Source organism: Oncorhynchus tshawytscha, linkage group LG07, assembly GCF_018296145.1.
Source record: "Oncorhynchus tshawytscha isolate Ot180627B linkage group LG07, Otsh_v2.0, whole genome shotgun sequence".
In the NCBI taxonomy this organism is placed as follows: domain Eukaryota; kingdom Metazoa; phylum Chordata; class Actinopteri; order Salmoniformes; family Salmonidae; genus Oncorhynchus; species Oncorhynchus tshawytscha.
Genome location: NC_056435.1, coordinates 61,788,886 through 61,815,678, shown reverse-complemented (window position 1 = coordinate 61,815,678; position 26,793 = coordinate 61,788,886). Strand labels below are relative to the sequence as shown.

The following is a 26,793-nucleotide window of genomic DNA, read 5'->3' as shown; positions in this document are numbered from 1 at the left end:
GTTTGGTATTTACTCTTCAGAACCATATTTTTCTCTTCACTTTATATAATAAACGGCCAGCAAAAAAGTTACATCTCTGTGAACTTCTCAATGAGTTTCCCCCCCCCTTCATTTCCCATGAAAGTCTCGCTCTGCCATGACGAGCTCCTCAGTTTTGCTCTCAGTCTATTTTCCGACACTCTTTTATAATAAATCTGGATGAAGAGAAGAGCAGCTCGTTTCTGCTTCCGTTGCCAGGTTGGAGCCGAGCCTGGACTTGCCCATATGCTTCCATTTCCCAGTCTGCTGGCCGACCTCCCTCAGGCGGTGCTGCGGTGCAGTTTAATCACTGTGTAAAAGATGCATTCTTTGCCCACCGCTACGGATGCTGTTTGGCTCTCTCACCAGTAAGAAATATGGGGCTCACCACCCTGGGTCGTGCTCATGAGCAGGCAAATAAAATAAAGTTTTGCAACACTAGTACTGAGGATGAACCGAAATGGCGGTTATTTTTTTTTTTTTTAAACGTTTCTGTGAGCTCAATGCGCACATTGCTGCGCAGTTTCTCTAGAGATAAATAATAAAACCATAAAATAAAACAAATGTAATATACACAACTGAAATTTTTAATTAAAGAAAAGTAGCAGTCACTACTAGGGATTAATATTTCCCCCCCAAAACTTTCAGTACTGCGAATAATTCATATTTATCCCGAGAGTCCCGAGAAATACCGCAAAAATACTGCCACTATGCCAGGGATCTACCAAAATAAGATTGTAGCCGCGCCACACTACCGGCTTGGCTGCGCCACTATGTAAAGATTTCATAGCAAGTGAATTTGATATTTAGAAATGCTAGAGTAACTTTGATCACAAATGACGTTGTTGTGAATTGCGAAACTGGCCGTTCATAAATTCTGAGTATTATCATGTAACTAAATTAATTAAGCTAATTTCAGCAGTAAGCCTAGGTTATCTCGACACACAGGACGCGCAGAGCTCACCCGGAGTAGGCTATAGCGTTGCGAATCATACAAACTTTGTAATGGCAGTCAAACAAAAGGCAAATTACCAAAGTAGCTAACCGTGCTAGATAAGCTCCAAAGAATGGCAGAATATATCCTATTTGGCTAAATCGAATGGATTATTATACAGATAACAGATCAGCTCATGAGTAACGGAGACATGAAGAGAGAAATGTTATTAAATATCAAGTCATCTTAACAGGGACCAACTGTTTGAAAAAACATATACTCTCATGCTGTTTATTTATCACACATTCTCTACCGAAGCTCTCAATCGAAGCGGGGGACATGTTATAGCGGTATTTTGACATGCATAGGCGGACATCCTTTGATAATGCAACCGAATAAAGAATAAAGTTACAAATTTTCATGTGAGGAGTTCGAATTTTTGGATTCAGAGAGATTGGGACGATAGGAAAATAGCCTCGGCTCTATATAAGCTACTTTGTGAGTCAATATATAAATAATACACTTGATTTATATTTCTGATCAGTGATAGATGAGCACACTAATAAATTAGCTACAACTTCCTCTTGTCCAGCCAGAGGTCAATTAACTAAATATACAGACAGATTCAGTGAAACAAAATCACATTGATTGATTATTAGACAATCCACAGGATTTTGGTCAGGAGTAGGACAGGCATTGTGGCAAATGTTCAGGCAAATGTTCTGATCAGCTAATATATGAATAAAGGTGATCATTAGCACTCACCTCATCTTAGCTAACATTTTCCAAAGCCTAATTGTTACCAAATATCCAAAAGGAGAGTCAGTGAACACAACCTGACATTGATTGATTTATCTAGACAAATCCCCCACGCTTGTCTTAAAGCAGCGTGATGGCACTCTCCCAATCAAAAAGGTGCTATAAGAACAAATTTTTATTTACAATGACGGCCTACCCCGGCCAAAGCTGGGCCAATTGTGCGTCGCCCTATGGGACTCTCAATCACGGCCGGTTGTGATACAGACTGGAATCGAACCAGTAGTGACACCTCTAGCACTGAGAAGCAGTGCTTTAGACCACTGCGCCACTCAGGAGCCCGAAATTAGTATAACGGTTGGACATGACTTTGGGATTTTCAGTATAAGCAAGAATTTGATACATGCTTTCAATTGCATTAGCCTACTTCATTTCAATATTTTCATAATTCAGTTGCTCATAACTAAGGTGAGTTTTACACTGCGCTTTTTCTAGGACCAATGGCTGTTTCCTCGTTTCCTTACCCCGCTGCTGCTCGCCTCCACCTTGTTGTTCTCCTCGCTAGTTTAAATCAATATAGCTAACTGTTTTCTTGAAATCTGGCTTTATTTCCGGTTCGGGCTCATTTTATTTCTGTGATGTCGGACCAGGCATGGGCTCAGTCTTTAGGTCACCGGGTTTGGGTCGGACCGGGATCAAATTTGTTCTGATGAGAACTCTAAACTGCATTCGGGTCTCATGTGCAGTCTGGCAGGATCAATTATGCGTGTGCTTTAAATTTATGGTAACTTTGTGTGAAGAAAATATGCATGCTTCCATGCTACATCCGATAATGTGCTATTATATTTTATCAATCTGTTGCTACGCATGTTTTTTTTTTGTATTAGTGGCACATTGGTACAAAATGTTGTAATTTCCCAGGCCTTGTCATTACATTTTTTCAGGAAATGTGAAGAGTGGTCCTGGGACAGTCCTGGGATCGCGGGTACCGATGTTAATCCCCAGTCGCTAGCATCATGGGACTTTTATTAATTGTTTTTTTCTGTGTTGTTGCAGCATTCAACCTACAGTGCATTTAATGTAAAAAATCAATAAATTCTAAACAAGTCAAACCTACCTCCAAAAAGCACTAATTGCTCAGCATTATGCAACACAAAACTAAAATTAGCATTTCTTATTGGACAAGTCTAGGTTAGTCCTTCCTTGTTTTAGTCTGTTTTCTTCTGTTTAATGCCAAATGAACACAACCCTGGTATGGTAGTATAGATAGGCATTGAGAGGATGTGTAGAATTATGGAACTTGGCTCGGAGCTTGTTTTGATGCAGTTCGGTTAGTAGCAGAGATTTTTTGTTTGTCTAACAATATGAAACAAGATAATTAGTATTAGTTTCACCAGCAGCTCTGCAGAGCCAAGTTGACTAGAATCCAAAGCAAGTGCGAAACCGAGACAAAACAAAGTTTTCTTCAATGATATAATAATAATATGCCATTTAGCAGACGAAGTGACATAGTCATGCGTGCATACATTTTATAACGGATTCAGTTCTCAAATAATGAAACGGTACAAAACAATAAAAAAAAACGGATGAACAAGTTTTTGGACCAGAACGTCAAAGCTACTTATTCCTCATTGAAGTGTGTGTGTGCGTGCGTGAGGCAGGCAGCCTTTCCTCCTCTCGTCTCTCTCTCGTCTCTCTTTGAGCTAAAGCTAAAGAGGATTCATTAGGGCTGACTCCAGAGCACCTGACTGCATGCAGAGCCACACTCTGTGGGAAGTCACAGTGACGCTAACGATGCTAACCTACTTTCTACCGAGTTCTTACAGAATAACAATGATGGCTCTCGATTCCCGACTCACGGCGGGCGGCGTGACATTCGGCGGCCACATGTCTTATTTCGGAATACATTTTGGATCCTTGAATGATTCGCTGTCTGGATGAGCTTTTCTTTCTCCCTCACTTTCTCTGTTTTATAACTTTTTTAACATTTTATTTCTAAAAAGAACTTAGTCTAGCTTTCAACTTACTCTTGAAAGTTGTCATAGTAGAATACAGAAGGTGCAATTTTGAAATTGAGTAGTACAGCATCAGTTTTCCTTTTGTCATGTCAGTCATTGCAGACCTTGAGTCATTTAAAACTTGTATGAAATTTCCAGATCAACTAGCCAGCTAATGATTTTTAGCTAGGTTTTTAGCCTAGCGTTGAGTTTGACACACAGGAAGTTTGAGTTACTCAAATATCACATGACTACACAGACATGGGAAAATGTATATAATTGCAATTAAATGAGCATTAAAACAGCAACATTTTCTCTGCACCCCATGACAAAATGTGTAGAATTACATCAAATAAGCTTTAAACCTGCAAAATGTTATCTCCGCCAACCAGAGGGGTATGAACAGTGTGTGTCATGAATAGTGCTTGTATCCATAGAAATAGACGTGGCGCACAGGGCGGGAGTTTGGGAACCCCTGCCTTAAAGAACACTACTAGTCCTTAGGCCAGGCCGGGCCTGGGCAATTACAGTCCTGTCACACTTTTCCCCATCCCTAGCAAACACTTCTGATTTAAACTAATTGCGTTTTTAACTGACGATCATGATAAGTTGATTACTGGAGTCAGGTGTGTTAGCTGGGGCTGGGGGAAAAGTGTGACACCAATCAGGCCCCCAAGGACTGGAGTTTCCCAGGCCTGCCTTAGGCTGATTTGACTCCATGTTATCTCTGCTATCTGTCTGCATGTAGACATAGAGACCCTTCTCTAAGCTCGAACCAAAGGACCCAGGCAGTTGTTAATTTATAACACACACACACACACCCACACACACTGCAGGGCCTTATGAGTATCGGCTGCCTTAATAAGCAACGAGGGATCAAACGAGTGATGCAACTGCAAGTCAAGAGCCCCCCTCTCTGACACATCTGCCTCCTCTTCACCACCACCACCACCCTCCGTTCCCAACCCCCTCGACACTTCCCGACGCTCATCCCGCCAACCTATCCCTCAGCACCTGTCAAGTCATCCACTACGCTCGACACACACACAAGCACAGAACAGGGCGACAGGAAGAGTCATCTAATACATCTATGCTGTTCTTTCATTCATCCCAAGATATGAAATGAATGAATCTGTAGATCTGTCTTTTATGGATGACACTTTTGAGTACATTGTATTTTGACACCTGTCATCATAGTTTGAACACTCCAAGGATTGAATCTTCCAAGTTTCCATCAATGCCAGATACATGCTGCTGCACTTCTTAAATCAGCTGTGTTGTTTCAGAACGGGATAGCCAGTGGTCCCAAACATCTGTTGGGAGACTTGGGAGTCCTTATTTGGAGAGAGAAGGGAAAAATAGGCTGGCTAAATGCATTGGTGATTTCAGCTTGTAAATCTGGGTGGTACAAAGAACACTTTCAAAAAAATGCATGCCAGCAAAGCTACTACATAACACAGAATCATAAAACACGGGATGAGATGTTAAAAACTGTCCATTGTGCCAATAGATGGTATGCACTCACATGAGATTTGCCGTGATGTTGACAGAGTGGCATGGGAGGTTTATTTCTTAGACTGGGTTAAGATGTACATTTTGGGACACATCCTCAGTAGTGTGCCTTCGAATCAGTGGTGGCCAGCTAAATGGTGATCAAGCCTTAGCTTGTGTCCCATGCCCAATTAAGATTTCCCCCGGGTCTATGCAAGGCAGGGGTGTCCTCTTCCCTGAGCCAGCCCTACAGCTGACCGCATACCTCATATGCACTTCTCAAGTTGGAGGGATCTGAATTGGGTTCTCAGGTGGGGGTGGGGGGGTAGCAACACTAAACAATACATTAATTGCACTATAACGGTGACAAATGGTGCCCACAAACTGTTAGGGCCAACATAAAGCTGTTCCTGACAGGGGCGCTTTCCTTCCAGCACCATGTGTGAATCCTTACCACCACTACACCTGGCTATCAGCGGAGCCTCGTCTGGCAGCAAAACAGTTCATTCAGCCTCATTTACTGCCTTTTTAAAAACCACAGCTGGCATGGAGGACATGCTTCACTAAATATGGTTTCAACTCGATAGGAACTGCATTCTCTTTCAGTAACAATGAATGCCGACATGTATTTTGACCTTTGAACCATACACAAACATGATTACTTTCATGTTATGTAAATTCATAATGTTTGTTCTTATATCATGCACACATGCCCTTGTGTGCCATCGCGCACATGTTGATTTTGTCCATCCACACCAGACATGATCAGGATGGGGCAGCAGGTAGCCTAGTGGTTAGAGCGTTGAACTAGTTACCGGAAGGTTGCAAGATCGAATCCCTGAGCTGACAAGATAAAAATCTGCTGTCCAGCCCCTGAACAAGGCAGTTAAACCACTAGGCCATCATTGAAAATAAGAATTTGTTCTTAACTGACTTGCCAAGATAAAATAAAAAATAAATGGACACCCAGGTTGAAATATCAAAACCAACTACCTTCGTTTGGGGACAGGTTGAAAAGCATGAAACATTCATGACAATTTAGCTTGCTGATGCTAGTTAATTTGTCCTGGGATGTAATATTGGGTTGTTATTTTACCTGAAATGCACAAGATCTCCTACTCTGACAATTAATCCACAGAAAAAAGGGTAAACCGAGTTAGTTTCAAGTAATATCTCCTCCTTCAGGCTTCGTCTTCATTTTTGGTTGCCAACCTCCATATAAAATCCAATCTTAAGGTGCATTACCACCACCAACTGGACTGGAGTGTGACCTCTTTCAATCACCCACATGGGTATATGCTCCTAAAAACCAATCAGGATATGAAAGAGGCGGGACTTGCAGTGCAGTGCATCAAGTGTCACAAATAGAACCTGAATAACGTATGTGTACATTTAGTTAGCAACGCTCGCGTGCTGTGTGGTCAAATGAGCAGTGACAAGGTAGACCTTCATTCAGCACTTTCAAAATGGACATGACAGAAATTTAGATAGACGTTAGTTCAGATAAATTCAGCAATATGTTGAGTTAACTTTACTCTTCTTTAAGTCATCACATGGAGAGAGAGCGAGGCACTGTTAGCCTACCATTTTGAAATATTTTACTAGGCCTATGTGGTCTAAAAAGGAAGGAAAATACAATCATGAGGATCCACTTTTATAGACAATATAACGAAGCTCAGACAGCGTATTGCGCAAACACAACAACCCTTGCAACATCAACTGGAATTACATGGTTTTATTATTGAACTTTTTGTTGAAAAAAACAACATTTGAATGGGAAGAGACTGTCACTGGCAAACATGGTTACAGACCCAGAAACATTACATACTGTAGTATCCCCTCATAGTGGACAAAAGCATATGCACTAATTATAATACACAAAGTAATAAAAACAATGAATTGCATCATTCCAACATTGCTTAAAATTATAAATAAGATGCTCATGAGATAGATCTATATAAGCAATATAACAATTGATATGTAGGCTACAAACTATGGCCTAAGGGAATGATGAGAGGATAAGAGGCAAGCCGTAATTTTGATTAAGACATTAATGAACTAGCTAAAAAATATGTATTTGTTCTGCACTTTAGGCTAAGTTCTGAGGGGGAGAGGGACCAAATTCTTAGGGTGAGACACATGGGCTACTAACAGCTTACAACACAACAGACACTTAGTATTACTTTCTTAGCTACAGTATACATATCCTGGCATATTATTTATGCAGCAGCATGTAAGACATATTTTTGGACTCACTGTTGTTATGCTGTGCTCACTTGAACAGGAAGATGGCACGGCAGTCCTTATGGGCAAACCTTGTCATCAAAGTCTTCTCTGGATTTATGGTGCTTTCATGACAACTGGGAAGTCTGAAAAAAATGAGGTTAAATTTTGATGTCAGTGATCTTCAGGTCGGAATGTCGAAGGTCTAGAAAGAGGCCCTAATTTCCGAGTTGGATGAGTGTTCAAAGCGGATTTTCCCAGTCGGAGCTCATTTTTCTCTGAATTCCCAGTTGTCTTGAACACATTAAAGTCGTAAGTCCGAGATTTCCCAGTTCCGAGTTCCCAGTTGTTTTGAACGTGGCAGAAGTCATGCTGGATTGACAGCATGGTCATGAATTCAACCATCGTGTTGCATGTGAATGTTTATCATTTTAAGCTTGGAAAAGAGACCTTTTCAGACAGATGTTTTAAATCCTTAAACCCAGACTTGGACCACACACCCTCTCCCCCAAATAACAGGCAGTAGAAGCAAAATAGTGAATTTGCGATTTCCGAGTTTTTATGTAATGTCCAATGGCCGATGAGCACCGATACGTTTTATCTATAATTTATCTTCATTTGACAAGGTTTGAAAATGATTTGCCAGTAGATTGTTGACATTATTCATGATGACTGCTTGTCTAGATAGCTAGCTTTCTAGCTAAGATTTTGAAAGTATGATGTTGACGTGATCAGTCCAATCAAAGCTATGGTAGACATAACGTGATTTGATGTCATTTTATCTGTGGCCAATGCCTTCTTGGACGGGCACTTCTGATGTCAATCTATGGCAGCACCCAAGGGGGCTTGAACTGCCTAGCTCTCTTTGTAGATTCTGAGGTGACGTAGTGTCCCCATGAGTGACAGAACACTGAGCCAATCACAGAGCAACTAGAGAAGATTACCAACGCCCAAGCTCTGTATTTTCGCTGGCTGCCCCTCCATCACAGAAAACACTGAGCTAAGCTGAAGCACCTGCATTTTGGAGCTGCCTTACCCAAGAAAGAAACCATGTTTGTATGCGGCTTTATAACTCAAGGATATTATTTTTTATATTGCTTGCAAACTGAAATGTAACACGAATTAATGCCAAAATTACATGCAAAACAAGCCAATTATATCTTTTTAGCTAAACAGGTGGGGCTCAAAACAGGTGGGGCTCTGCATGATGGCGATGGGTCACCACTGGCTAAATGTATAAATTGTTATAAATCGCATATTATACCAGCCACAGGCTGTTGTGTACCACGTATGTTTCTCCACTCTACATTCTACTGTACAACTGCTGCATCAGTGTTAAGGTTGCGAAATTCCAATCTTTCAACCGTCATTTCTGGAAAATCTGGGAATTTTTGGTAAAGGGCCATATGTGGCTCTAGATCTGCGAGTTCAAGACCCTTGTCCTATGTAAACACTGACAATGTACAATGCTGTCAGACTGTTCTCAATCAAAATAGGATATGACATTTATTGGCAATTGCGACCACAAACCTAAAACATCTCCAAAGTACCGTCCATAATATCTCCCTCCTCCATCACACTGTCACCACAGCTTATAGGAGAAACCATGGGCTCACGCAAAGCAAGACTGAAACCACACACAAAAGATTCATGTTTGATAGAATCTGGTGCTCTTCAGTCCATCAGATCTCTCTATAAGTGCATTCAATGGACTGTTATTGACAGTGAACATTTGAGACTGTGGGTGTTGGGGGGACAGGTTGATCGGGGATATTTGACAGGTGTTGTGGCAGAACATGGATCAATAGCGCATCACCGCTGACAGAGAGCATGATGGGACATTGGAACAAAGCAATGATTGATCGCTATGGTTTGAGCAGGTCGGCAGTCTCAAGAAAACAGAGTAAAGGTTGCTTAGAACTATTCAGTCATTTAAAACGGGAGTGGAATTCACTCCCTATTAGTAACACCACTGAGGGTGTTGCATATGTGCTGCAGGCGATGGCTTTACCCACTAGACCAGCCTCAGGCACTATTATGTAGTCATTTTGAAGATCAAAACAGTTTTCAAGCCATCAAGTGACGATGATATCATCTCCTGTAATAGTGACTAATTTCTCTTTCTCTCTCCTTCTCACTCCTTCTTCTCCTTCCTCCTCCTCCCCCTTTCTTCTCCTCCCTCCCTCCTTTTCTTCTTCTTCTTCCTCCTCCCCCCCTTTCTTCTCCTCCCTCCTTCTTCTTCTTCTTCCCCCTTTCTTCTCCCTCCATCTTCTCCTTCTCCTTCCTCCTTTGCCTCTATCCGGAGCAGTTTGGCCGAACAGAAGTGATCGATAACACCCTGAACCCGGACTTTGTTCGGAAGTTTGTCCTGGATTTCTTCTTCGAGGAGAAGCAGAATCTTCGCTTTGATGTGTAAGTGGAGACCATGTCTCTCTCTCTCTTCCCGTCTGTTGTAATATCCTCCCTTCTTCTCTTTTGTCCTCCTGTTCTCCAGAGAATGATTCAACAGTTTTCATTAGCAAGGTTCACTTAAGAATCACTTGACTTATTAATACTAAGGGCTCAATTCAATCAAACCAGGGTCATGTTCAGTTGGGCACACCGTAGCAAAACACACTTTATTTGGATAGTCCGGATTTTCCATCTGTAGGTGCTGGGTTGTATGATTACATTGCTAAGGAAGACGTGGATGTTCCTCTCACCTATATTTACCACTGTTAACATTACATTTACATAATTTATCACATATCATTTTACATGATCGTAAACATCATTTTACATGATCGTAAACATCATTTTATATGATCATAAACATAATTTTACATTATCATAAACATCATTTTACATGATCATAAACATCATTTTACATTACCATAAACATCATTTTATATTATTATAAGCATCACAAACATTTAGATTAACAACATTTTGCAGGATAATTACGTTTTTGACTTTTTAAAAAACTACTTTGACCGATAAAGTCCAAAAACACTTTCAAGCCCAACAACAACATTAGAACTCCCCTTTGCCTCAAATCCACAGCCAGCTTCTTTTCCGCTGCGGAGGCAGCTCACAGTCGAAACCAGGGGTGGAGGGAGTTACAGGCTGTTGGGGGGATGTTACTGTTCCAACTTCCCTCCTCCCCCAGAGAAGGGGGGATCGATGCCCTCTGCAGGGGGTCAGAGGAGGAGAGGAGAGCAAGAGCAGAAGCCCCAGCAGGGGGCCAGAGGAAGAGCAGAGGCCCCAGCATGTGGCAGGTGGCGGTAGCTCGGGCCGAACCACCCTCTCAGATCTGTCACATTGATTAGGCTACCCACATACACACCACGATAAATAACACCACCAAAACACCAACCGACCGCCACAGCCAGATCTGCCACGCAGACAGGAAACATTAGTCAAACAAGCAGAAGCAAAGATGTAACAGTAGGTGGATACCAGTGTAGTTGGAAGGCATTTGTCAACGGTTGTTGTTGTATTTCATTCAAAATCTTGTCAAGAAGGAGGAGGAAAGTCAAACATGATTTTATGCAAAAACTCTCTTTGTTGTAAGATGAGGAGCTGACAAAATATGTGCTTTTAGGGTTGGAGAGATGTTTGTAAAATCTTGACAGATACTAGTTGGAGACAGTCATAACAGAACAGGATAAAACTTTTAAATAGAGTTGCAAACTGTCAACCCAGAAAAACAGCTAAAAATAAATTACAGAACATGAATCTGAATTGCAACAAGTCATACACCATGTGTTCCTGTTGTCATGACTTTGTATTAGTTAATGTGATGACTGTTGCTCATCGAATGATTCCAAGTTTCTAATTACGTGATTAACTGAATCAAGCAATTATTAACTCATTAACCTGGGGCACCATGAGAAAACTAGTTTTTATTGAGTTTCTATTTCCCAAATTAACTCAAAGAATATCAGAATATCGATTTTACAACAGCCGCTAATTAACCAGTTGCCTCTGACAGTCTCGTTCTGAACGTCGTAAAGCCTGTGAATCTGCACGGACCCGGGTCCCACTAATGAATTCGTACCACACCAATCTTAATTGAATATTTACTAAAAGCTACAATTAGAACTTAGTATAACGGGCCAACACACTATGGCACGTGTTACCCACAATGGGAATTTCAAAAGAGAGAGGAAAAATGAAGTACACAAGAGAAATATACATTTGGGTGAATTTGTCAGCTATGCTATTCTAACCCTAGCCTTGCCTCAAACTGCCGTTCTTATGGGTCAGAATACAATGATGTAATTACGTGGTGATGATCTATACCGGGACGGTTGTAGGATCGGTGTCCCCATACCGGGACGGTTGTGGGATCGGTGTCCCTATACCGGGACGGTTGTAGGATCGGTGTCCCTATACCGGGACGGTTGTAGGATCGGTGTCCCTATACCGGGACGGTTGTAGGATCGGTGTCCCTATACCGGGACGGTTGTAGGATCGGTGTCCCTATACCGGGACGGTTGTGGGATCGGTGTCCCTATACCGGGACGGTTGTGGGATCGGTGTCCCTACACCGGGACGGTTGTGGGATCGGTGTCCCTACACCGGGACGGTTGTTGCTAACGTGCGCTAATGTGACTAGAATGACATTGTAAGTAACAGTCAACTTTCCAGGACATAGACATGCCTTATATGGGCAGAAAGCTTAAATTCTTGTGACTCACATTAACAAGTGTTCCCCCCCTAATCAGCTAATGTATACTAACGTGGTCTGCTAATATTTGGTGGATTGATGGCTCATTAACAGCTAGTACATAAATGCCTGCTTAATGCCTTACATAAGCTATGAAAATGTGTCACCACATGACTTCTACTGTGCACATTCACTGCCCCGTGAACCGGGAAGCGGTTCATTACGGTAGTTAACCACCAGAGAAAATGTTATGCTGAGTTTCCACCTAAGGTTTACGGCTGTGTTTTACTCAAATGGCAGACTTTACTTGTTTCCAACTCCATGGACCGGCGACGGTGTCTCACTGGGCCATGGCCTCGCCGGACTGGCTCTGACTTGGTGCCAACATTAACATAAACGTTGTTCCTTCCTGTATTATACTGATGAATAAATGTTTATTCTATTCTACTGAGCCATTATTTTGTATTATTTCTTATTGTTGTTGCATTGTCCAGAAGGAACCTGCAAGTAAGCATTTCATTGGACGGTATATACCATGTGTATCCCGTACATACTTAAAACTTGAAACATGGCAATACACTGGTGTGGGGTCTTAGGTGGAAATTCGGCATTTATAACGATGTTTATGGCAATGCAGTAGAGGAATGTCATCGACGTGTGGAAATGGCACCTCAGAGACTAACGACTCGGCATGCTCGGTGACACGGCAGAGAATCGCAATTATCGCGGCGCAGTTCGTGACCTTATGGTACTCCTCAATCAATAGCATAATGATGAATAGCATGATGATAGCTGTTAGAGCATTTGGCCAGTAACCGATAGGTCGCTCTTTCAAATCCTGAGCCGACAAGGGGAAAAATCTGTCAATGTGCCCTTTAGCAAGGCACTTGACCCAAAATGCTCCAAGATTAATAATGGCTGACCCTGGACTGTGAAAAGGTTATACAGGTTAAACAGGCTAAACAGGTTATACAGATTATACAGATTATACAGGTTATACAGATTATACAGATTATACAGATTATACAGATTATACAGATTATACAGGTTATACAGATTATACAGATTATACAGGTTATACAGATTATACAGATTATACAGGCTAAACAGGTTATACAGATTATACAGATTATACAGATTATACAGATTATACAGGTTATACAGGTTATACAGATTATACAGATTATACAGGCTATACAGATTATACAGGCTATACAGATTATACAGATTATACAGGCTATACAGGCTATACAGGCTATACAGATTATACAGATTATACAGGCTATACAGATTATACAGGCTATACAGATTATACAGGCTATACAGATTATACAGGCTATACAGATTATACAGGCTATACAGGCTATACATGCTATACAGATTATACAGGCAATACAGGCTATACAGGCTATACAGATTATACAGGCAATACAGGCTATACATGCTATACAGATTATACAGGTTATACAGATTATACAGGCTATACAGATTATACAGGTGTCGTGTCTTTGGCTATGCCGAGTTAAGTGATATGGCATGCTATTCTATAAAATATTTTCTCCGTAATTAATATTACCTGATTGAGCTAATTATGTAAATGTAATTAACTAGAGAGTCGGGGCACCACAAAATAATATTTATAGAGCTGTTATCTTCCGAATAAACTCTTAAAGACCTAGTAATATTTTACATCAATAGCAGGCAATATTAATCGTCACCTTAATTCAGTCTCATCTGAAAGTTGTAAATTCTTAGTATTCTTCACGAACCCTGGCTAACAAGTTGAATCAGCAATACAAAATTGGGTTTAATTATTTATTTACTAAATACCTAACTAATCACACAGAAATACATATACACATAATTATTCATAACTTGATTACAAATTACATCATAAAGGAAAACGTCCCTATCGGGCGGAACAGATATGACAGCTTGTTACACAACAGAAAAGGGGCTGGATTTGAGTGAAAGAGCGGGAAGACTGAGGAACAAAGGGCCATGCTATCGTAAATACAGTATCTTATGCATTCTAAATTACCGCCCATTTGGAAAAGGAAAATGCAATAAATATTTACTCTGAGCTGCGCTTCGGTAGGTTGGTGGTAGATGGAAGGCCGTGTTGCCAAGCTGAGTCCTTTGTCCTTTGAAGAATGTCTCTGGTGGTCAATTGGAGGGTGTGTTTGAAAAGTTTTATTGCCCATGTCTCTTCACAGGGGCGGGCCACTGATTGAGCAGAGCCCTACCTTATGAAAACCCAAATCTCACATTTTAGAAGCTAAAATCACATTTCCCATCCCATCATGAATAATTTCATATTCAAACATTTAAATTGAACAACAATTTCATGTGAATACGATAACTCTGATGTGTAGACTTTCCACTGATGTGTAGACTTTCCACTGTAGAGTTTATGTCATCTTATCATTGATGAGAATGTCTCAGATGACAACCGAACTGACATCATATTCATTAAGTACCACTGCATATGTTCAATTGGTCGGATTACCAGAATATAGTTAATTTCCCCTCACCTTCTGATGTTCCCAGAATCTCTATGTTAACCAAGGGGTTTTCAAATGTAACATCAGTAGGGTAGAGAGAGGATAAAGGGAGAAAGAGGTATTTACGACGGTCATAAACATACTCCCAGGCCAACATCATGACACAGGCTATACAGGCTATTCAGGCTACACAGGTTATACAGATTATACAGGCTACACATATTATACAGCCTATACAGGCTATACAGGCTATTGACAGCTATTCTCAGCCCTGTGTAACGAAACGTTGATCGATATCCACTTTTTGTTTGTTGGAGTCACACCTGTCATCCTTGTGACATAAGTAAGTGAGGTCATAGGAGGTATATGGAAATAAATTGGATGCCTATTGCATTTCCAGGATTGTCCAGATATGGATCTTCAAGGCCCCATGGGAGTGCTGCCGCTGTCGTCTCCCTGATTTCAGGTCCCAAGAGGTGGCTCCAATAAAAGGGAGAGCCCCTGTTATGGCTGGATGAATAATTTAACCATCCCCTTCCCTCTAGAGATTATTTTTAGCATCCTGAATCACAATAGATAGGAAAGGTAGGACGTGCCATGGAGGCACTGTAAGGTCTTAGAAATAGGGATATAGATAGAGATAGGGATAGGGCTAGAGATAGGGTTAGGGATGGGGCTTAGAGATAGGGATAGGGCTTGGAGATAGGGATAGAGTGCTTAAAGATGGGGATAGCGAAAGGGATAGAGATATGGTTTAAAGATAGGGATAGAGATATGGTTTAAAGATAGGGAGAGGGATAGAGCTGGGGCTTAAAATGGGGATAGAGATGAGGATGAAGATAGGGCTTAAAGATGGGGATGGAGATAGGGCTTAAAGATGGGGATGGAGATAGGGCTTAAAGATAGTAATAGAGATGGGGCTTAAAGATAGGGATAGAGATGGGGATGGAGATAGGGCTTAAAGATAGGGATAGAGATGAGGATGGAGATAGGGCTTAAAGATGGGGATGGAGATAGGGATAGAGATGAGGATGGAGATAGGGCTTAAAGATGGGGATGGAGATAGGGATAGAGATGGGGATGGAGATAGAGCTTAAAGATGGGGATGGAGATAGGGCTTAAAGATGGGGATAGAGATGAGGATGGAGATAGGGCTTAAAGATGGGGATGGAGATAGGGCTTAAAGATGGGGATAGAGATGAGGATGGAGATAGGGCTTAAAGATGGGGATAGAGATGAGGATGGAGATGGGGATGAAGATAGGGCTTAGTTGTTACATGTAAACAGATGTAGGATCTTAATTTGAGCCAGTTTGCTACAGTAGGAAAATAATCCTGCAGAAACAGGAAATGTGAGTTAGTATGTGGATTATAATTAATGGACATTTTTGTAGGGGTTGATTACATGTTTCGTTAGGGAATTTTGAGTGGAAATTACTAACTTCAGAAGTATTTTTAAACCTCAAATACAATACACGTTTTACATTTCCTGCATTGCAGGAAAGTTCTTCTGCAACAATGTACCATTTGTACTGTACACTAGGAAACTAGATGGAACGGGTTATCTAATATCTATACCTGCTCTTAGTTCTACCTTTCAATCTGAGCATGCTATATGGGGCAAAGACAACATCCCTTTCTCTTGTTTCTAATGGAATCATTATATAAAGAAGAGTGGGGGTCGGTAATGTTTCAGAAGGGCTTCCCACTCTGTTATGACTAGTGTATCGTGGCATAACAAGGCTTTCCAGAGACTCAGCAGATATACAAGAGATATAGAACACTGTGCATGATGCTCAGTTGTATCCTGTAGATATTTAAAGGTAGGCATCGAGTGATGGTCTTTATTTTCCATACTTTTCCTCAATTATGAGGATCCTATCCTCACAGGTCAATTAGCTTGCCTTCTGAGAAGTAGCTGAGTTCTTTTAAAAAGAGAACTTGATTACTCGTCAAGTCGTGAGCACGAAGAAGTAAATGCACGTCATTAATTTCTCCTAGATCTAATGAATTGTCAAACGTGAAGGGGAGTTGACATCATTTTCTTCCATTTAGATAATAAGGAATAGGCTAACATGACTGTCTGATGAGCAAGCAGCAAAGGATGGAAGAATAAAGAACTTGGGTTCTGCTGGAGTTTTTAAGAAGGTCAAGTCAGAGTGATGGTGTGATTTTTTACACCTTGCTGAGAGAGAGTTGGAAGTAACACTGTCCTTGGAAGGGTGTTATAGTTTGTTTTTGAACTTGTAGTTTTTGTGCTGTTATAGTAGATACAGTGGTTTATAAAGGCCAAACCGAAATGTGACTTCCGCTTTATCCCAACCCCTCTGAAAGACACATACATATACAGGTTGGAGAGGAGGGCCTGCCACACTGGGCTCCCATGGAGCCGTTGTTGTGGGTGGTTAAGTGCCTTGCTCAAGTGCCACAACGGCAGGCAATAGCATCTCTGGTTGCCAGGTCACTTCCCCCCCAGATTTTTCCCATCAGACCCGGGAACTGGTAACCCTCCGGCTCGCCTCCCTAACCACTAGGCTACCTGTAATGTAATTAAGCAGGCACGGAACAAACCCTACCACGGGCCCCTGGCCGCTATCAATTATGTATGGATTCCCTATCAGCCCAGGTAAACCTGTGCATTGATCCTTGACTGTAATTAAGGTTTTTGGAAATTCTACAATGTTTCCTTCTCATTCGGATTCGATTTGTATCAACGTGGTAATTTGTGTTAATTCACGCCCCACCTTCCAGGATATCACAATGTGTTTAATGCCGGTCCTTTGTCTCGATTACAAAGAGCTGCCCTGAGGTCCTCTGTCGCCTGCCATGTAAATGAGGCTATCCGATATTTGGGGCGGGTTTATCACTCCTCGCACTGCTAAATCTAATTTCGCTCAGAGCTTCCAGGCTTATCCTACTGTGCTGTAATTTCATTTGATACCACCCAGGCCTGGCTCAGCACTCAATTTTACACCGCCAGAGATGGGATTTGTACTGAGTGAGTGAGGGGGAATTCCGATTGAAAGTGAGGGATCGAGGAAAAACTGAGATGGAAGACTCGTTGTAGAGGGAGAGTAGGTAGGCTAATAGAAGTAAGAAAGGTTCTGTAGTTTAGAGAGACTTCTGGAGGCTTAGTGTTTGAGAGCGGGGAGTTCTGCTCTCTGCCAATTCGCTAGATTCTGATAATGTGGTTGTTATAGCTTTCTCAGTCTTCAGGTGAGCCTCTCTACTTTTCATCACAATACACATTGGCCCCTAGTTTTCAGTTTTATCACTAAAAACTCTTCTTTTCCTCTGCTGCTCTGAAACACGGTGACAACATATGGAAGCAGATTTATGCCAAAATTAAGAGAGGCTGTTAATGAAAGAACTGAAGGCACAGCTTCTTCTGAAAAGACACCATTTGTGATGAATTGGTAGAAATGAGGGCCTGTTCCTATGTTCGATCCTCATTTACAAATGAACTGGTCTGCATGTGAAGCTTCAACAACTGAGCAGCTTTTTTAAAGCTGTTTCCTAAGTGTTTATTGCATTTCTTAGTTTTGTCCTAGATTTCCAAATCAGAGTTTTCCAGATGCTGGAGCAGTGAGCTAGGTTGTCTGTCTGTCACACTGTTGTCAGTTCTGTCATGGTGCCCTAGTACTGCGGCCTCTCTCCTGGCCATGCAGAACCCACACCTGTCCATCACAGAGCTGTAAAGGTGAGGGGAAATAATAACAGAGGATAAGTTGAAAGAAAAGAGAAGAAAAGTTGAGAGTTGGAGAATAGAATAGTTTCAAATACCTTTGTGATATTTTGTATTCAAAATACAAACATTATGTAAGAAGAACTTGAACATTTATCTTTGAAGATGTTATAAACGGAAGGTTCATAAAGTGTGATAAATTACTTTTAGAAGATATCTTACATTCTCGTAGGGCCAAGCCAGACTCTTAAAACTACCTAGAACCAAAAGGTTTCTCCTACAGGGACAGCAGAATAACCCTGATATTATTTAAAGAGTGAAGGCATTCATAGTAGCCTTAATACATCTTTCTCAGTTTGCATTTGACAATGACGTTTCGACAGACTCATTTTGACAGCTCAATCTTTCTCACCATCTTACACTACCTATATCAAATCACAATCAAATGTTATTTGTCACATACACATGTTTGGCAGATGTTATTGCATGTGTAGCGAAGTTCTGATATCCTCCCTGGATCTAGCGGGTCCATATGGCTTCGCAATACAGTACTAGCACTACAATTGGCTCTCTGTACCTGAATCCCATCCAAGGGCCTTGTCAGTCACTCAGGTTCTACACAGCAGCTACAGTGGGAAGAAAAAGTATGTGAACCCTTTAGAATTTCCTGGATTTCTGCAGGTAATTGGTCAACATTTTATCTGATCTTCATCACAACAATAGACAGTCTGCTTAAACTAATAACACACAAACAATTATAATTTTTCATATCTGTTGAACACACCGTGTAAACATTCATAGTGCAGGTTGGAAAAGTATGTGAACCCTTGGATTTCATAACAGATTGACCCTCCTTTGGCAGCAATAACCTCAACCAAATGGTTTCTGTAGTTGTAGATCAGACCTGCACAACGGTCAGGAGGAATTTTGTACCATTCCTCTTTACAAAAATATTTCAGTTCCAAAATATTCTTGGGATGTCTGGTGTGAACTGTTCTCTTGAGGTCATGCCACAGCATCTCAATCGGGTTGAGGTCAGGACTCTGACTGGACGACTCCAGAAGGTGTATTTTCTTCTGTTCAAGGCATTCTGTTGTTGATTTACTTCTGTCTTTTGGGTTGTTGTCCTGTTGCATCACCTAACTTCTGTTGAGCTTCAATTGGCGGACAGATAGCCTTACATTCTCCTGCAAAATGTCTTGATGAATTCAATTTTCCATCGATGACAGCAAGCTGTCCAGGCCCTGTGGCAGCAAAGCAGAGTCACATGGCACGGAACAGGTGAACCCAAGAGTAGACTCAGACGAGGAGACTGGGATGAGGTAACCAAGGTATTTATTGAAACACAGGGGGAAGATGGGACCATTCTTGTTTAGTGTTTTACGTATTGTAGACTGGTCAACAGAGATGTTAGCATCTTCCAGAGAGTTCTGTAAGTATTTAGCTGACACTCTAGGATTATTCTTAACCTCATTGACTCCAATGAGCTTTTAGTGAAGTCATTAGCCTAGGGGTTCACATACTTTTTCCAACCTACACTGTGAATGTTTAAATGATGTATTCAATATAGACAAGAAAAATACAATAATTTATGTGTTATTAGTTTAAACACACTGTATTTATCTATTATTGTGACTTAGACAAAGATCAGAGTAAAATTTATGCAGAAATCCAGGTAATTTAAAAAGGGTCCACATACTTTTTCTTGCCACTATATTTCTCCTGGGAAACAAATTCAATACAGATGTATGTCTTGGAATGTGCAGGTAACGGGCTACTTACCAACACTGTGTACATCTTCAATAAAGTCAGCTATCCAAATGCCTGTCAACTATCCAACTTAACTATCTTTAAAATGTCTATAGTATTTCCTTTTGACTCTACCGTGGAGTCCTGGAGGAGCTCATCTTGTTAATTACGGTCAAGTCAAGCATTTGACCCCTCGGCCCTATTGAAAATCTCCTTCATAATCTATTCAAAGGACCCAGATGATGGCAAGGTTGCTGTTTCTCTTTAGCACGAGGCAGTGCATCGTCCTCCACTGTTTGACTTCAAAAACACTGACAGAAACGAGTGGGTGCAAAGGGAGAGAGAGATTCCAGACGGAGAAGAAAAATGCATTATATTCTTGTGTAATGTGCAGTAATTTGTGTAAATCAGTTTAGCAGCAAGTGGATTTCCTTTGTCACACAAGCTTTTTATAGGAACTCGTTATGTTGGCACTTAAGAGAGCACCGTGAGGATGACGAGGTAGAAGTGCCACGTTTTCCCCCCTGCTGGGTGGGAGGGGGTGATAGGGTCTTCAATTCATACAGTCGATCCTATTTTGGAATTCATTACCATTCGGATCCACATCCATTTGTCTTTGTCATTCTTGACTCTTCCTTCGTATCTACATACACGATGCTTATTTATTTATTAAACATGATGTTTACCTGTCCTGTGTGGGTAATCTATTGTTTCATCTTCATGCACAGCTGTAAAGTCAGGATTTGATTACAGTTAAGTTTAGGCTGCCTGTACTATATGAGGAAGTACATTCATGTATGTTTATGGTTTAACTTACAGTCATGATTTTACCAGGTGTTTACTTTATTTAATTTTGGATTTATTTTGATTTGACCTTTTATTTAACCTTTATTTAACTAGGCAGGTCAGTTAAGAACAAATTCTTATTTACAATGACAGCCTACCAAAAATACAAAAGGCCTCCTATGGGGACGAGGGCTGGGATTAAAAATACAAAATAAAATACAAAAATAGGACAAAACACACAACGCGACAAGAGAGACACCACAACACTACATAAAAAGAGGCCTAAGCTGACAACACAGCATGGCAGCAACACATGAAATCACAGCATGGTAGCAACACAACATGACGACAACATGGTAGCAGCACAACATGGTAGCAACACAATATGGCAGCAGCACAACATGGTAGCGACACGATATGGCAGCAGCACAACATGGTAGCAACACAATATGGCAGCAGCACAACCTGGTAGCCTCACAACATGGTAGCAGCACAACATGGTAGCGGCACAAAACATGGTACAAACATTATTGGGCACAGACAACAGCACAAAGGGCAAGAAGGTAGAGACGATAATACATCACGCAAAGCAGCCACAACTGTCAGTAAGAGTGTCCATGATTGAGTCTTTGAATGAAGAGATTGCGATAAAACTGTCTAGTTTGAGTGTTTGTTGCAACTCGTTGCAGTTGCTAGCTGCAGTGAACTGAAAAGACGAGCCACCCAGGGATGTGTGTGCTTTGGGGACCTTTAACAGAATGTGACTGGCAGAACGGGTGTATGTGGAGGATGAGGGCTGCAGTAGATATCTCCGATAGGGGGGAGTGAGGCCTAAGAGGGTTTTGTAAATAAGCATTAACCAGTGTGACGGGTATAGAGAGATGACCAGTTTACAGAGGAGTATAGAGTGCAGTGATGTGTCCTATAGGGAGCATTGGTGGCAAATCTGATGGCCGAATGGTAAAGAACATCTAGCCGCTCGAGAGCACCCTAACCTGCCGATCTATTAATTGAGTCTCCATAATCTAGCATGGGTAAGATGGTCATCTGAATCAGGGTTAGTTTGGCAGCTGGGGTGAAAGAGGAGCGATTCCAATAGAGGAAACCAAGTCTAGATTTAACTTTAGCCTGCAGAGGTAACTACCTCAAGCTCTAAACCCTCAGAGGTAGTAATCACACCTGTGGGGAGAGGGGCACAAAGGTATAAAGGTGCATATTATATATGGTAACTAGTTATTACTTTATCAATGCTTGATAAATAGTTTTGGGTTAATTCCAGATGTACTGTAACAAGTAGCTATTGGCGTGAAGATAATTTTAGTGTCAACCTAACAACTGATAGCACGTTGTTTTCTATTAAAAACCAGGTGAATGCCATTTGTGTTAAATTTTTACATTTCGATTTTTGTCATTTGCAGACACTCTTATCTAAAATTACTTACAGTTAGTTCGTTCATTTTAAGATAGCTACAATAGGTGAGACAACCACACGGTCAAAGTCAATATATTGTTTCCCATTAAAGTAGCTATCAGCAAAGTCAATGCTAGTAAGAAAAGACGTGTGTGAGGGTTAGTTCATGAAAAGCAAGGGTGTTTACTTAATGTTTACTTAATGAACTGTCAAGGGAAAATACTTCCCTATTAAAGCTGTTACATTTGGTTCGTCTTTGATTTGAATACTAAGTGATATTCTTCTTCAAGGAGGGAATGTCGGAATAATGAATTTGAATTATTTTTATACAAAAATAGAATGCTGTTTGTTTTTTATTTAAATTAAATGAAAAACAATTTAGGCTACTATTACGGTGTCCATATAAGGACAGTCTCAGAGTCACAAGGAGTTGGTGTCAGTGTCACTTAGACAAACCATAATTCCTGATGCGACTGAAAGTAACTCGTGTTGAAGGATGAGTGACAGTGATGCCAAATCCTTATGACTTTGAAAGAAGGGAGAGAACAGAGAGAGAACAGACAGATTCAGAGAAACAGTGAATGTAGTCTTTGTTTCAGGGTAGTTTATCACCGTGCTAATATACCGTATCCTGGCATCCCTAAGGAACATATCAAAAGATCTCAAATCAAATGTTATTTGTCACATGTACAGAATACAAAAGGTGTGAACCATCCAGCTAAATGCTGACATACAAGCTCTTCCTCAACAATGCAGAGTTCAATATCAAATGTACGAAATAGAAATCCAGAATAGGATCTTTTTTTAAAACCACAGAAACAACACTTGTTCAGATAGGCAAGAGCTTTAAAGGGGCAATCAGCAGTTGGAACAATAACAAAGCATTTTCCCCACAACTATTTTGGTAAAAATGGGTCTGGAGAAATGCAATCACTGTCACGTCCTGACCATGGAGAGCCCTTATATTTTCTATGGTAGAGTAGGTCAGGGCGTGACTGTTTTTTTTTCCAGTTATTATTTTCTATGTGGGGTTCTAGTTGAGTTTTTCTATGTTGGTGTTTGGTATGATTCCCAATTAGAGGCAGCTGGCTATCTTTGTCTCTAATTGGGGATCATATTTATTAAGTAGCATTTTTTCCACCTGTGTTTTATGGGATATTTTTTGAGTTAGTGTATGTTACACCTCTTTGTTACGGTTCGTTGTTTGTTTCATTCTTTCTTTGTTGTTTTGTGCATTTCTAATAAATTAGATGTCGAAACCATATCGCGCTGCCACTTGGTTCGATAATTATTCCAGCGAACGTGACAATCACTCTCAAATTCATAGACAGAGATATGGATGCATGGACTGACCATCCATGATATCAAAATAATTGTTTTGAGGCAATAGAGTGTTTGTATACATCTACTTTTATTACAAACATTAGAGTAAAACAACCTTATTTTATTATTTCTTGTTCTGATGGGGTACAACAGTTGAACTAAGCTCATGAGGCATTTCTAAGTTATATTCTTCAAGAATAAAAGCCTACATATTATTCATTTAAGTCAAAACATTGCTGTAGAAACTGCAGCTTTCCCCTTTTTAAAGTAACTTGGATTGTTTTTTGTAGATTCAACCCATCACCAGGTGCTGATGTATTGTTCCTTTTTCTGACAGGTACAATGTGGACACCAGAAGTTCAAACATTTCAAAACATGTGAGTACACTGGTGATATCATGCTATTAATATAACCTGAATATCTTGCATATTTTCATGTCATTTAGTTATGTTTACTTAATGAACTGTCAAGGGAAAATACTTCCCTATTAAAGCTGTTACATTTGGTTCGTCTTTGATTTGAATACTAAGTGATATTCTTCTTCAAGGAGGGAATGTCGGAATAATGAATTTGAATTATTTTTATACAAAAATAGAATGCTGTTTTTTTTTTTGTCTCTGCAGATTTCCAACTAACAGATCTGTTTTTCTCTCTCTATTGCAAACCATTGTGGATGAGTAGAAGGTTAGTCAACAACATTACTATAAACACGGTTTGACGAATCACAAGGAATAGCGTTTTTGTAATTAGTTATAGCCTTTTAAGGACACATAAATGTGGATCTTCTGAAAAGGTAAGAAACAATCTAGCTGGTTGGTTTTTATGAAGATCTTGCTTTAGTTTGTAGAGTGCTGTCCTTGGAGCTGGTAGAGCACAGCAGAGATCTTGCTTTAGGTTGTAGAGTGCTGTCCATGGAGCTGGTAGAGCACAGCAGAGATCTTGCTTTAGGTTGTAGAGTGCTGTCCATGGAGCTGGTAGAGCACAGCAGAGATCTTGCTTTAGGTTGTAGAGTGCTGTCCGTGGAGCTGGTAGAGCACAGCAGAGATCTTGCTTTAGGTTGTAGAGTGCTGTCTGTGGAGCTGGTAGAGCACAGCAGAGATCTTGCTTTAGGTTGTAGAGTGCTGTCCGTGGAGCTGGTAGAGCACAGCAGAGATCTTGCTTTAGGTTGTAGAGTGCTGTCCGTGGAGCTGGTAGAGCACAGCAGAGATCTTGCTTTAGGTTGTAGAGTGCTGTCCGTGGAGCTGGTAGAGCACAGCAGAGATATTTTGCCAACCTGTCACTTCTTGAATTGGAACTATTATGTTTATTTTGGGATAGCGTGATCTAAGCAGAATTCAATATGCAGAGCCTTCAAAATATTCTTGACTTATTCCACATTTTGTTGTGTTACAGCTTGAATTTAAAATTGATTACATGTAGATTATTTTTGTCACTGACCTACACACAATAGCCCATAATGTCAAAGTGGAATTATATTTTTTAGAAATGTTTCCAAAATAATAAAAAATTCTAAGCTAAAATGGTTTGAGTCAATAAGTATTTAACCCCTTTGTTATGACAAACCTAAATAAGGTCAGGAGTAGAAATGTGCTTAACAAGTCACAATAAGTTGCATGGACTCTGTGTGCTAATAGTGTTTAACATGATTTGTAATGTTCTTTGCTAGCCGTTTTGGTAAATATATAGTAGATAGGGCAATTCACCTATTACAAACAGCCTGTGTGAATGCAGACGTACACACAGCTGTCTCACCAAAATAATGCCAACTTAATGCTGAAAGTAGTAGCCTAGTTATTCATGCATGCAAACAAAAACACTGAGTAGCAGTTTGGCTAAGAATACCGACACAACTGCGAATGTGAACTATTGAATGCAAACAGAACAAAACAGCGATACAAAGTAAACAAAACCTAAAGTTTAATAAAGTCATGACACAATCTATACTTAGGCTAGTTACATTAACAGTAAACAAATGCAATAAACAAAAGGTGAATGAAGATCCAAAAGCCTACAGCCTACTACAGTGAGATACAGCCTACTACAGTGAGATACAGCCTACTACAGTGAGATACAGCCTACTACAGTGAGATACAGCCTACTACAGTGAGATACAGCCTACTACAGTGAGATGCAGCCTACTACAGTGAGATACAGCCTACTACAGTGAGATACAGCCTACTACAGTGAGATGCAGCCTACTACAGTGAGATACAGCCTACTACAGTGAGATACAGCCTACTACAGTGAGATACAGCCTACTACAGTGAGATACAGCCTACTACAGTGAGATGCAGCCTACTACAGTGAGATGCAGCCTACTACAGTGAGATACAGCCTACTACAGTGAGATACAGCCTACTACAGTGAGATACAGCCTACTACAGTGAGATACAGCCTACTACAGTGAGATGCAGCCTACTACAGTGAGATACAGCCTACTACAGTGAGATACAGCCTACTACAGTGAGATACAGCCTACTACAGTGAGATACAGCCTACTACAGCCTGAGATACAGCCTACTACAGTGAGATACAGCCTACTACAGTGAGATGCAGCCTACTACAGTGAGATACAGCCTACTACAGTGAGATACAGCCTACTACAGTGAGATACAGCCTACTACAGTGAGATACAGCCTACTACAGTGAGATGCAGCCTACTACAGTGAGATACAGCCTACTACAGTGAGATGCAGCCTACTACAGTGAGATGCAGCCTACTACAGTGAGATGCAGCCTACTACAGTGAGATGCAGCCTACTACAGTGAGATACAGCCTACTACAGTGAGATGCAGCCTACTACAGTGAGATGCAGCCTACTACAGTGAGATACAGCCTACTACAGTGAGATGCAGCCTACTACAGTGAGATGCAGCCTACTACAGTGAGATACAGCCTACTACAGTGAGATACAGCCTACTACAGTGAGATACAGCCTACTACAGTGAGATACAGCCTACTACAGTGAGATGCAGCCTACTACAGTGAGATACAGCCTACTACAGTGAGATACAGCCTACTACAGTGAGATACAGCCTACTACAGTGAGATACAGCCTACTACAGTGAGAGCCTACTACAGCCTACTACAGTGAGATACAGCCTACTACAGTGAGATACAGCCTACTACAGTGAGATACAGCCTACTACAGTGAGATACAGCCTACTACAGTGAGATGCAGCCTACTACAGTGAGATACAGCCTACTACAGTGAGATACAGCCTACTACAGTGAGATACAGCCTACTACAGTGGGATACAGCCTA

The 26,793-nt window shown here is 40.9% G+C and overlaps 1 protein-coding gene across 3 annotated transcripts in view; it reads left to right on the top strand.

The window, feature by feature from the left end:
* Positions 1-26,793, top strand: part of LOC112246238 (copine-9-like) — a 145,467-nt gene that overhangs the window by 35,727 nt on the left and 82,947 nt on the right. For 2 of the 3 annotated variants that reach the window (XM_042324781.1, XM_042324782.1), the window contains 3 exons: positions 9,728-9,831; positions 23,865-23,904; positions 24,209-24,211. In XM_042324781.1, coding sequence (XP_042180715.1) covers positions 9,728-9,831; positions 23,865-23,904; positions 24,209-24,211 — 147 coding nt within the window. Of the gene's footprint in view, positions 1-9,727; positions 9,832-23,864; positions 23,905-24,150; positions 24,212-26,793 lie in introns of those variants that run through there. The other variant, XM_042324783.1, reaches the window with a different exon arrangement.